At 42.4% G+C, this 13,751-nt stretch overlaps 1 protein-coding gene across 18 annotated transcripts in view; it reads left to right on the top strand.

Annotated features, from left to right (window-relative positions):
- thsd7ba (thrombospondin, type I, domain containing 7Ba) overlaps nucleotides 1-13,751 on the top strand; it is a 239,415-nt gene that overhangs the window by 212,011 nt on the left and 13,653 nt on the right. For all 18 annotated transcript variants that reach the window (XM_061842249.1, XM_061842248.1, XM_061842241.1 and 15 more), the window contains 6 exons: nucleotides 39-183; nucleotides 1,460-1,575; nucleotides 3,499-3,616; nucleotides 6,223-6,368; nucleotides 7,939-8,107; nucleotides 13,541-13,714. In XM_061842249.1, coding sequence (XP_061698233.1) covers nucleotides 39-183; nucleotides 1,460-1,575; nucleotides 3,499-3,616; nucleotides 6,223-6,368; nucleotides 7,939-8,107; nucleotides 13,541-13,714 — 868 coding nt within the window. The remainder of the gene's footprint in view (nucleotides 1-38; nucleotides 184-1,459; nucleotides 1,576-3,498; nucleotides 3,617-6,222; nucleotides 6,369-7,938; nucleotides 8,108-13,540; nucleotides 13,715-13,751) is intronic.

The following is a 13,751-nucleotide window of genomic DNA, read 5'->3' as shown; positions in this document are numbered from 1 at the left end:
CATATGTTTGTGTTTGTTCGCGCTGTGCGCTCATCTAGCAGTGCGACCGAGGCTCCGAGAGAAACAGGAGCAGACGCATCCTCCGCCTCCCTGCTGTGGGGAGCGTAGCCTGTTCCGAGCTGATGCAGTCCGAAAGTTGTACCCTCAACAGCACTTGTTTCACATACCAGTATAAAGTCTCAGGTAGGAGAATTTACTTTTTTACAACTGTACTTAGGCTACAGGATTTTATTTTAGTTTTTATGTATGCGTGTGATACTCTGCGGTGTTTGTCGGGGCTGCAGGGAGGTGTAAAATCAACAGTAACTGTACTGGGGGGCAGTGATGCTTCCCCATACTGTTACCACAAAGTTGGAACTATATGCTTGTCTAAAACTTCTAAGACCTAAGATTTAGAACCAATTTAGCAGTCTAGCCCAAACCCTGGTGGCCAATGTTCCCTCTAAGCTGCGCAACTGCGCATTTGCGCACGAGTCACAACCTCTCAGCGCAGAGGAAAAAAGATCCAGCACAGTGTACTACAGCCTGACGTGTTTGTTTTTCTAGTACATCTCTACAATAATAGCAGTTTACAATATTGTAGAAAAGTATTAAGCCAACAATGACTTTTTTTTTTCATTTTTAATAATTCCTGTTGAATTCATGAATGACCCTGAAAACGGTGATTAGAAGGACAGATACATTTAGCATGGCTGCACACTGCGACAAGAAACAGCAGTTTCTTGATTCAAAATGGCGTTAATGGACCCTGCACACCAAATCATCCCGGGACCTCGTGTCTGTTCATATTACTCCATAAACAAAGAAATTCCCTGCTAACTAACATGCAGATGGAGTGAGAAAAACAAATGCACTACCCTAGAATTTGATTTCATTTGCCTTAACGTTCCAGTACTATCATTTCTTCCAAAGAGATTTTTTTTTTTTTTTTTTGGAGCATAAAAAAAGAAGAGACCGCTATTTTGGCCTTTGGTTGCCTCCATGACCATTGCTACAACTGAACAGAATATTAAAGAAGGCGATTCCACCCGAACAGCTGCCGTTGTCAGGGAGAGTCCTCTCTCCATTGGGTTTAACGACTGTTGTGTTGCATCGCAAAAGAGCGATCGCGTTCGTGGCTGGGGCGCGCTTCTAACTTCCACGATGAATAATTGGATTTCCACACCAGCAGTCAGGGTACAGCTGTCCCATCTAGGCTTGCGCATGAACTGATGAAGCTTGCCCGGATGAGAGACGAAACCTCTTCTCGTAATCTAGACAAGCAGAACGGTCCGGACGCGATCAATTCTAAGCCCTGGGAAAACAATGACCTGGATGAATGAAAATACCCACAGGCATGTTAAATATTCCTTGCTGAAGGTCTATGTTGAACAAAAAAAAGATAATAGTTGCTTTGGGCTTGTTTTTCAGTACTCCACATGCGCATTCGTGTTAATGCAAGTGTGTGTGTGTATTCCAGAATGGAGTACATGTCGGCTGAGTGAAAATGCCATTTGTGGTCAAGGTGCCCGGAGAAGACTTCTCGACTGCTTCCGCAGTGATGGAAAGCTTGTCGACTTGCAAAAGTGTGAGCAGGTAACAGCTAACGTAGTTCTCATTGACGACCATCTATTCCAGGGGTGTCCAGACTTTTTCACCCCAAGATCTAGTTTTCAAGCAGCCAGCCTCTCGCGAGCTACCGATGACGGGGGGTTCGCTGGGGGGGTGATGATGCTCCCAATGTTAGGTTATTAATGTTATGCAATATAAAGTATTATACTGTATATAAATAGATATGTATATTTAAAATACAGAATTATCTTATTGTGCACAGCATTGTCTGTGCTTTCATCCTGTGCCAAGGTGGAATTTTAACATTACACACCATCTCATCCTGCACTTTCTACTTTGGCTTCAGACCAGACCTTTCTCACTGGAAAAAAAGAAAATCCAGTTTAACCACATTTTTTTCTATTATTCACATACTCATAGACTTTGATGGTATCTCAAAGGAATAGCATTTCTTTAACTTTCTCCATCAATATCGAAAGTAAACATAAGCAGCATGTCTCGCTCGTCTTTGCTCGACGTTGCCCAGACTGTGTTGCTAACTAAAGCAGCGGTGGTGGACGCTGTCATTATAAAACACATTGATGGGCTGCGTAAGTACTGTAACATTTGTAATTATGAGTGTATGTCTTCAAGAGCGGGGATCGGGGGCGGTATAAGGTAAACTAGGAAAAAAGTGTGGCAGAGCAGTGGTCGTTATTAGAGAAAGTTCCGTGTGCTGATCGACCGGTCGATCGCGATTGGGTATGGAAATTAGGGTGATTATCCTGTCACTATAGATGGGTGGTAGTTGTGTATGTTGTATGGCTTGGATATGTTTACCACATTTACCGAAGAGGTGATCCCAGAATGGGGCAGCATGGGCATTCTCTTGTCTCGCCACACTTTTGTAGGCTTTCTGCAGGTACTCAGGCTTTCTTATACATTCCCAAAACGTGAAAGGGAAGTTAACCGAAGACCCTAAATTGTCCTAAATTGGGCATATGAGTGTGAATGGTTATTTAGCCCCATCGCACTCGCAAATCTGCAGTCGAGCAAGAAAAATCACGTGCGTGAAATTTGTTACGAGTAGAAATACATAAATATTGAAAGATGTCGCTTATTTTGTGTAGTCTTGCGCCGCTATGCAGTTGCGCACTTGTCACACACTTTCAGCGCACATGAAAACCGATCCAGCGCAGTGAACCATAGCCTGACGGAAGCACACAGGAGCTGCTACGCAACCTACTTCTACTTCCTAGTTTATCTGACACCGCCCCACTCTGCTCTTAAAGGGATACACTCATAAATACAAACAGAATACAGTCCTGCAATTTTATATCTGCGGGCATGACTGGTGAACCACACCCGTAACTTTATATCTGCGGGCACACCCGTTCATTTTTCAAATTCGAGTGACTATTGTATGTACTTTGTAATTAGCTGGCGTCCAATCCTGGGTGTACCTCGCCACTTGCCCAAAGACAGCCAGAAAAGCATCCAGCTTATCCACGACCCTAAGTGAGGATAAGCGCTATAGAAAATGGATGAATGGGATCCCGGAATAGACAAAACTGCCCACTGGGTACATTAGCATTCATTTCACGTGAAGATCAGTCTGGCCTACATTTGCGCTTCTGTCCCCTTTGTTTTGGGCTTTCAATAATTTATATATATTGCATCTATTCATGTTTCATGAGGCAATTTGGTTTATAGCTAAATTATCTGCAGCAGCCTCTGCTTTTCTCAGCGGTCTGTTTAAATGAAATTGTAAAAGATACTTCGTGCCAAACGCACTCTTCATTCTCATCCATTCTGTAGCACCCAAAAAAAAAAAATGAAAGGATTAATGAGGCTCAATGGGAAGTTTGAAATGTATATTTTACAAAAAAAAATGTTAAATGTTAAAAGTGTCCTTAAATACTTAATTGGTGGCTTTTGTTACGGATTCTGCGTCCTTGTGTTGCACAGTTCGGGCTGGTCAAGGACTGGAGGCTGGTGGAGGACTGTGTGGTGGACTGTCCCATTAGCTGTGTACTCTCTGACTGGTCTCCATGGGGACAGTGCTCACATACCTGTGGCAGCCAAGGTAAAATAAGCAAAACAAGCAAATAATTAAATACATGCATCAATCAATAACTTCACCTGCCCGCGTGCGAATGGCAACGTGATGGACAGACACTGCTGACCTCATTTGCAGGGCTTGATCATCTGCCCTGCTCTGGTATTCTGCAGGATCCTTGTACAAATATATTTTAAATGTTGACAAATACAGTGGGACCTCGGTTTCCAAACGTCTTTGTTTTCGAACGAAAATTTCAAGATTTTTTTTTTTTGCTTTGGTTTTCGAACGAAAATCGGAATTCAAACACCCCGACAAGCTGACCCACGACGATTTGTGATTGTGCTTTCGAACGCACCCCCGAAAAAAAAAACGGAAAAGACGTAACACGCGCAACCAGTTGACTCACTACACACTCCTCTGCTCGCGGGCGTTTCCCAGTACTCTAGTGACCTTTTTTTTTCTTCAAATTGAGCAACGTTAACCCCCGATCATGGCTCCAAAGAAGAAGGCAAGTGGAACTGCTAGTGCTGAAAAAAGGAAAGTGGTGCGTAAAACTGTCGACTTCAAGAAGGCTTTGACAACCGAGCACTAATCTGGTCTGAGCTATCGAAGAAGTATGGCATGGCGAAAACGACGATTAGCACCATCCTGGAACACAAGGATGCCCTCGAAACAAGTGATGTTGCTAAAGGGGCAACCGTGTTGACCAAGCAGAGGCCTCAGATCTTGGAGGAAGTCGAAAAGTTGCTTCTCATTTTCGTGAACGAGCAGCAGTTAGCTGGGGATAGTGTTGGCGAGGAAGGGAGGAGATGTCGTCTGATGAGGCTGAAGGCAGGACATTTTGTCTCAAGTGCCGATATTTGCACTAAATGGAACGACTTCCATAATTTTGGAGAACTTCATCACCTGAATAAAGCTGAATGTTGCAGAGCACTGCAAAATTTTAATGATGTTGTTATGAGCCACTTCAGAAAAGTGCTTAAAAGATGGCAGAAACAAACAGATTCGTTCTTTGTGAAAAAGGGGCGAGTCACCCCCACCAAAGACATCTGAAACTGTTGTTTTGCATTGCTTTTTTCCTTTTGTTCCATTAACCCTACCTCGAGTTGCAAGTTGTTGTTTTTTTACGTTACGTACTTTCTGTGCAAATAAAAAAATTGTTTTTTTCCCCCTCATTATTGCTTGTTTGTTATTCTGCGCTTTTGTTAATAAAAAAAAGGTTTACAAGGCTGGGGGCCGGGTCGCTACAGATACGGCAATGCCCTCACAACCTAGCATACTCTACGAGGCTAAAGCATCCATTTTAAGCAAAAAATAAATATATTTCTTAAATGATTTAATTATATAAAGTATTTAAAGTATACATGCATTTCTACTATGCAGTTTATTATCAGGAAAAGCTAAAACAAATTGCTTAAAAAAATGTTTTTTAGGCTTGGAACACATTATTTCATTTTCCTTTCATTGTAATGGGAAAACGTGCTTTGATTTCAAACGTTGTGGTTTCCAACCAGCCTTCTGGAATAGATTGTGTTTGAGAACCAAGGCACCACTGTATAGAAAAATAATGGCATCGCTTAAGGCTTCTGACCGGAGAGTGTGTTTTGACATTTGTAAGAACAGGGCGTTGTGTTCGTCCCAATTTTATACATCTCACCTGATTCGTAACAGGATAAGCGTTTTTTAATAGTTTAGAGTTACTAAATAAAAGATAAATATGATCCATTCCGAGTTTCAAATTGCAATTAAGGTTCGCCAACCTGTGGCTTCCTTTGAAAGAGACGTGTTATAAGCTCATGCATTATACAATAGGTAATGATTTTTAACCTGGATCCATGGGACATTTGCCGGGGCTTCCTCACGCCAATCCGGAGGAGAGAAACCTTGTTATTCTTTTAATTGGAAAGACTCACTGGCATCTTCCGAAGTTCATTAATTTTAATTTGACATTGGTTGCTCTCGCCTCTTAGCCCTCCACTCCGAGAGGTTCCCAGCCAAGCGTGCCGCTAAACCGAGGATGTAAACTCGGTCTCGCTGCTCTTGCGGCGGCGTCAGCCAATCTGTCAGGCTCGGCGAGGGATTTGTGTCACGTGTGTCAGGGCGTGATGATCATTGCGCCATGAGAGCATTGTCTTTTGTTGTTGTTGTTTTTAAGAGCTTGTGGCATTAAGAACCACCCCCCCCCCCCCGTCGTGACTGGACCACTGATGAAGGCCATGCTAAAATACTAAACCAGCAAACCCTCTCGGGCCACTCCTTTCTTTCCAACCATTTCCCAAACTTTCATGCTCGCAAATTATTAATGAGTCCCTCGCACGGAGCACTTGTTTTAGGAGACTGCTAGACACGAGCATTAATGATGAAACAGATGAAAAGTGCTGTTGAACTAATTCCTCTTTGTCTCTGGCAAAATGTGTCGTGGGGGGGGGGCGTAGGCACAGCTGTGTTCTTTGTCCTGAATATGCATCATATCAATTTTAGACGCTCATTTCACGGCGCTCGACGTGTGAGCTATTTTAGTGGATGAACCCAACTTTTTAATTGTTTATCACTTTCTCGTGTTAGGAGCAGAATAAAGGAATTATTCTCCTGTAGATTGAAGCCGACAAACGCGAGCGTGTGTTCTACAGGACGCTCGGTGCGTACTCGGAGAATCTTGCAGGATGCTCATGAGGAAGGTCGACCTTGTCCCAACCAGCTCATCCAGACGAAGCCGTGTCCCATAAGGCCTTGCTACATGTGGCTGCTCAGCGACTGGTCTCCCTGCACCATCGAGGTAAGACCATGTCGACCATCTTGAACAGCGAAATAAATGAAGATGTTCACAGCAGAGATTGACAAGTGCTGCAAACACTCACGACTCCTGTGAGCTATTTTCAGTTCTTTTTACTATTTTCAACCTATTGTCACTTTTGTCGTATTGTATGGACCAGCCAGGACAGAAATGTGACTATCTTCTTCCAACATAACAATAAGCTCAATTCCCGGTTCACATATTTCCTACTCCCGTGTCTCAAAACAAACTTTCAGACAACTTATAAAGTCAACAATATGACATTTTCGACTTCCGTTCCCTTATACACAGAGGGAGTCCTACCTTGACTGCCACCCTGTGCACGACCTCATCACCACCACCACATACACACACACGCACACACCCACAGACATTTATTGAATTATGTCATATAAGAGCAGCAGCTCAGTCTAATTACACTTAAAAGGAATCTAATTCAGTGGTGCCTTGAGATATGAATTGAATTCATTCTTTGACAACGCTCATAACTCAGATCTCGCGTATCTCAAGTCATCTTGGCCCTTTGGGATGAATGGAAATAGCATTATTTGGTTCCTGCCTCCTCAAAAACCAAGAGGAAATGTTGTAGTGTGCCTGAGAAACAATTAGCACACTATAATGTTATTTTGACCTAATTAAAAGTGAAAATAGACGGCACGGTGGGTCCGCTGGTAAAGCATTGGCCTCACGGTTCTGAGGACTCGGGTTTGATCAGTGTGCATTGGCCACCATTGTAGGACAGACAGACAGACATTCTATTTAGTGAGAGTCTGAAATCCTCTCAGCTCAACAGTACGCCACTAACATTAATCATTCTTCATTAAGTATTTGGAAAATATGCCCGTGAGTATAGTTCCATGTTCTGCTTACATGTTTTTGCAATTTTTGTGTTGATATGTCTGTTGGTTTAAGGGTTCCAATACCACCTCATAGATGCTAATCATTAGCCCCTTTGTCTGTAGTGTTTCCTGTTATATGTTGGGATTCAGATAATAGTCTGTGTGTGCCTTACAAACACATTTTTATTTCCTGTATGTTTAGTCTGACCTTCATCAGAGAGTAACAACCAGCGCAATTGCTTTATTTTTAAGAACATCGAATAATTGTGTATTTTTTATGAGCCAGCGTGTTGGCAAGAGCCTTATAAAAGAGACCTTAAAAGGCCCTACGCTAATCAATGTCACACAAGAGGTTATTGACAATTTCAAGTCGGAACCCTCCCTCCCCTTATAGAATAGCAACAAATGATAGTCGTCAAGAATAGAACTGTGTATTAAAAAAAAATGGCCTTGAGTGATTTCTTCAAGAATGTCTTCTTTCCTTTTTCTTTTGAAACTGCACACTTGACCGATTCGAGCTGTTCCTTCCTAATTGTTACATGTCATGATGCCGATATACTGCAATTACCGCTACCAAATGCCATTTCACCTCGCATTTTTGAGGGGGTGAAAAGCCTTCTTGTGCAGCCCTCCATACTGTGTTGCATTTACTAAACCCCCCACTGGTTTTAATTCTATGTAATGTTTCGCCACACATTCACGCGATTCTGCAGGGTGCCGAATGTGGCGAGGGGCTTCGAAGAAGAAACGTATCTTGCATCATTCACAAGGGTGACTGGACCGAGTCTCCTCCTGCTCCAGTAGCTGAGAAATTTTGCGGGGACAAAATCAGGAAGGAAATCCAACAGGATGTAAAGCAGCCGTGCTTTGTTCCCTGTCAAGGTAACTGTGGCCTTATTTAAAATACGCATCCCCTATTCAAATGATCAACATAATTCACAAGCAATGAAGAGCTCTCCGGCGACCCTCTCACTTTATAGTATTTTTTTTGTGCCTGTATGAATTATGTATTGTGCATTCATTTTGCAGTAATAACACCAATAATTATTTCCCTGCTTTACATGCCACATCGTCCGTAATGGCGCATTCATTTGCCGGAATCCATCAACTCGCCTGACTCATTGACTTTTCAGCTGCCGCTGAAAACAGCTGCTGTTGCCAAGTCAATAAACGACAATACAATAACTAATCACTCGTTTTGCTATAACTGGGGTGGAGTCTGTGTTGTGCTGAAAGTTAGCTGGGATGGGCTCCAGCAGTCCCGTGACTTTTGTGAGGATAAGGAGGTTGGATGGATGGATGGATGGATGGGTGGATGGATGGATGGATGGATGGATGGTGTCCAAAAGTATCCCTCAGCCTCCACTTGCTCAACTAACCACATTTAGATGCAGATTCCACATTCTTACCTCATTAAAATTGTAACCAATTATTGAAGTCATCTGCATGGTATTGTTGTACCCAGCTTGTTGTTTTTCCCGCATCAACAGTGGGGGGCTGTATAAAGGGGGACAGGGTATGATTGCTCAACTAAATGGCTCTGTTTTTCTTTCTAATATGTAATTAATATTTAATACACCTAATTACAGCTTGCATATTTAAGACAACCACATTCTTTGCCCGTCAGTCTTCTTAGCTGAATGCTAATGCTAAATAGCATATGTGTTGTTTTGCTATTACCCGTTAAGCATCTGAATGAATACAAATGGTGGGCCAACACATTTAGATCGACAATATGACGGGACTTTCACCCAACACATTCCACTTAATGGCGGATTTCATTTGAATTGCGTTGTAGGCATAGTCTGATGGCTATCCATCCATTTTCTTAGCCGCTTATCCTCACAAGGGTCCCGGGTAGCCCTGGAGCCTATCCCAGCTGTCAACAGGTAGGAGGCGGGCGGGGTACACCCTGAACTGGTTGCCACCCAGTCGCAGGTAACATCGAAACAAACAGCCGCACTCGGAATCACACCAAGGGGCAATTTAGAGCACAGGTGTCAAACTCCAGGCCCGGGGGCCATTCCGGCGCACCACATGATTTTATGTGGCCCGCGAAGCCAAATCTAGAGTGTCAAATACAATTATTCTTGTAAAAATGTGTACATAAATTTCAAATTGTCATGCATCAAAAATGAGAAAGTTGAGATATTCCAAGCATTTGACATGAATAGTTGGAAAAACACATTACCCTTGAGTTCTGATTCCAAAAGTAGATCATAATTTGATGACGTAAATACGATGAGACGATTAAATATTTGTATTGTTTCACAGTCATAACGGCCCTCTGAGGGAAACCATCGCCACAATGTTGGCCTGCGAGAAAAATGGGTTTGACACCCCTGATTTAGAGCGTCCAATGAATGTTGCACGTTTTTGGGATGTGGGAGGAAAACGGAGTGCCCGGAGAAAACCCACGCAGGGGGGAACATGCAAACTCCACACAGGGAGGGCTGGGATTGAACGCAGGTCCTCAGAACTGTGAGGCCAACGCTTTTCAGCTCTGCCACCGTGCTGCCAGTTTGACAGCTAACTGCACATTATACTGGTTGAAATGGGCAAAGTTATTAATAATACAGAAGTGACGATTACGGCAATTGAGGGCGCTTGATGATTATAAATGAGGGAGGGGTGACTCATGCCCTTGTCCCCTCTTATGTCATGGGGCTCGGTTTTAGCCCCGCCCCCAAAACCCAGCTAGTTGCGATGCTTCAAGAGTTTGAAGCCATATCTCAACATTCCTGTACTATATTGTTCTCAGCCTTTGCACATTTTCAACACTTCACACATATTTAACGTATTCCGATTTAAATGATGAAAATGACTTTAGTGCATCTGAAAATCAGGATTTGCCTCATTCATTCCAGTATTGCAAAATATTAATATATCGTATATAGTCCTAGCCATTGGAAAAAAAAAATAGTGAGCTGATCTTCTGGCTGCTGAGCCACAGAGATCTTGTTTTCTCTGAAGATGTATCATCTTGCCATGCACCTCTGATGTTTGCCTTAACTCCTCACTGAACACACGAGTGCCGCGAGCCTCGGCTCGGGATCAGCGGCTTTTGATGTGATTGTGTGTCAGTCGGTGAGGATCGCGCCAGTCAGGGGAAAAAGTTGTTCAAATGTATGCAACGTGCAGTAAGTGTGCCACTGCAGTACGCCACGGCTTCCCCCATGGCATGCTTCTACAACCAAATCAGCACTATAAGCGAACTCCTCATACAGTAAATATGTATCCTATAAATAAGATGAAAGCTGACGCTGTTTATTCAGTCTCTTCATTCATATGCCAAGGATGGCCATGGGAATTAAACGTGGGGCTCATTTGCTAAATAAAACAGTTCAGTGTTTTCCTGATGGCCTTTTCTTTTTGACAAACATCATACATTTTTTCTATACCGTGCTTGACCTTATTAAGCATGTGTTAAAAGATTGACCGACGCACACAGTGAGCGGTACCGCACGTAAAGATTGATGTGTTGTTGGCTGCTTTATGACTTCATGACTGAAAAGTATAATCGCAAAACAGGCAGACTGAGCAGGAAGGTTGGACTTGAACTGCGTTAAAATTCTGGAATTGCTTTAAAATACTTGCAGAATATTTGAGGTTTTACGTTACAATGTTTAACTTGCGAATGATACGAGACCCCCCACACGTGAGGAAAACATTGTGTTGTGTGTGTATTTACTGGCGCACCGCATGCCCACGACAACACACGACATGCAATACAATATTGCAAGCCGAATGTCTTTTGCAATCCCAAAACTCAGGAGAGAGTCAACATAGCACATCTAAACTGTCAGAAAATACAAACAAGGAAAAATAGAAGAGGAGATTGAGGAAGTTAGGCTAACTTTTAACTTCTGAGACCTTACTTCTGAGATGACAATTGTTCTGTTTCACCTCACAATCGCAGAATGTGTGACATAGTAGGCTTTGTGATCACAATAATACAGCTGTTAACTGTAATACAACTGTTTACCGCCGTATATGAAGAGTTCAGACGCAAAAGCAGATATATCCATTTTTCTCGTTTCTGTAAATTCTTATATACCGTAATTTCCGGCCTATAAGCAGCGACTTTTTTCACACGCTTTTTCTAACGGCCGCAAGGGCGCGCTCGAGCAGAAAAGGTAAGAGTGACACCAGTGGAATATATATATGCGGAGGAAGTGACTTTTACAGGTATTTTTTTTTTTTTAAACGGTCCTGTTAGTGCTGTGTTAGCATTAGCGCTGTGCTAGCGTGTTGCTGCTGTGTTACTGCCGTGTCTCAGTGACTATTACCAGTATGTTTTTTTTTGTTTTTTTTACCGGCCCTGTTAGCGCTGTGCTAGCGTGTTACTGCTGTGTTACTCCCGCATCTCAATGATTTTTTTACCGGTATCTTTTTTTTTTTTAACCGGCCCTGTTAGCACCGCGCTAGCCTTAGTGCCACGTTAGCGTGTTTCTGCGAGATGGTAAAAGAGGCTTAGCTGACTCATTGTTCCGACCTTTTAAAAATAAGGCAAAAATATTATCTTCAGTAAAATCTCTGCAGCTGCAAAGGAGTACATTACACAGTGATGTGAAGCCATGGCTGATGTATGGAAGGACATCCGTGATTGTGTTTCTCACTGCAGTTGGACGTTAGTGATACACCCCAGGTGTGCATTTTCATTCGTATGGTGTTTAGTGATCATTAGCATGAAATCAGATAGTTACAAAAAATGTTTAAAGTTAATTATGTTGTGTAATATTGGCTCATGCGGTTATGCAAGGCACACAAACATACATTTACACATAAAGAATCCTCAATATACTTTAAAATAAATATGGTTTGCATTTTTGTAGTGGGTAGATCTTTGTGACTTGGTCATTCTTTTTCATCATTGATCATTCTAAAAAAAAAACAAAAAAACAACAACTGTCGAACGCGAGAGGCTGGATGTTTAAGAAGTAGATCTTGGGGTAAAAATGTCTGGCCACCCCTGCTCTAAACTGACAAGCAACATGGAGATCTTTGCACTGAAAACAGCTGGCAAGAATGAATAAATATGGCTCGGAAAATATGAAAGGTGATATCGGAAGATATACTACTGACACCGTTTGACCCATTAGTATGATTATCATTTTAAACAATTACAATCCAGCCATTTTCAACACATTGTGTCTTTCAGTAGAATAATGCGCCATGTCACAAGGGGTCAGATCAACTTGAATACGCTTTTAGTCTTCACCACAGCATCGAGAGCCCTCTGCACCGCCCCCCCCCCCCATTCCCCTTGTCTCATAAAGAAGCTCTGAAACTGAGCTGCATGCTGCCATTAGCCATCAAATAAGTAACTACAGCAGAGCAGCTTTTAATCCTCTCTCCTTGTGATTGCGCTTTTCAAAATGTGTCATTTGTGTAGTCGCAATGTGGGTATTCCCATTAAGTGAAATGGAGTCAAAAAATGATCACATTTTATTTTTTTGGCTGCTGCTTCTACTTTCAACATTGAAGCTGTTGCAAATGTGAACCAATTTTTTTTTTTTTTTTACTGCAGCAATATTTTGAAAATGTTTTTTTTCAAATGCAAATCACCGTGCATCACATCCATTTACTCTGAATATCATTACTATTTTTATATTTACCTGTGCTGTTGTGTGTAAGCAGGGCTTCTCCGCCCTCACCAAGCCACCGGTGGATGTACCACACTTTTTAATCTGCGTCATAAATTCCACTAATGGATTTTCGTGTCATTGTAGTTATACCTCAGTTGACCATAAATTTACGCTCTCAAATCCATCAATCCACGTAGAATCACAAATGTGTGTGCGTGTTTATACTGCAAAATGACCCCATTAAAGATAACAAGGCTTTTTTTCTTGTTTGACCTTCAGCAAAGCGCTCAGGTCCTATTTGTAGCGTGACAAAAAATATATATATTTATACATCAACCAGTTTTCTCTGCTAAAATTTTCTCCCCAAATCAAATTAATTTCGCGCCCTCTCACGAGAGACATTTTACTACTGGCTATCGAGTGATAAGTTAATGTAATATATGACGGCGGTTGGTCTATTATCTCTGAATACCCGCTGGGCTGTGAGTAATTTGTTTGTGCTTTTGGTATCAGCCACAGATGTGTCAAAGTAGTTTTCTCTATTAAACGTACCAGAGACTGTGAGGAGAGCGCCAATAAAATAATCCCCCAAATCTTGCTTGCCAGCTATTGTGCACTGTGTACAGGTGTGCGCGTGCGTTGGAAAATAATTTGTGTTATTTACTAAATTCTGCCTGCCAGTTACGTAGCCTTGTTTATTATCTGGGGGTATTTTTTGTGGCTTCAGGGGACTGCCATTTGGCTGAGTGGTCATCTTGGAGCTCTTGCCAACTGACTTGCGTGGAGGGGCGAAGCTTTGAAAGCACCGGACGTCAATCCCGCTCCAGGGCGGTGATAATTCAAGTCAGTGAGAACCAGGACACCTGCCCGCAGCAAGTATTTGAGACGCAGCCGTGTAAAGGTACTGTGCAAACCTCGCGTCGTGTAGTTTTTCTTGA

Source organism: Syngnathoides biaculeatus, chromosome 14 (assembly GCF_019802595.1).
Source record: "Syngnathoides biaculeatus isolate LvHL_M chromosome 14, ASM1980259v1, whole genome shotgun sequence".
Classification (NCBI taxonomy): Eukaryota; Metazoa; Chordata; class Actinopteri; order Syngnathiformes; family Syngnathidae; genus Syngnathoides; species Syngnathoides biaculeatus.
This window is presented reverse-complemented; position numbering and strand designations above follow the sequence as displayed.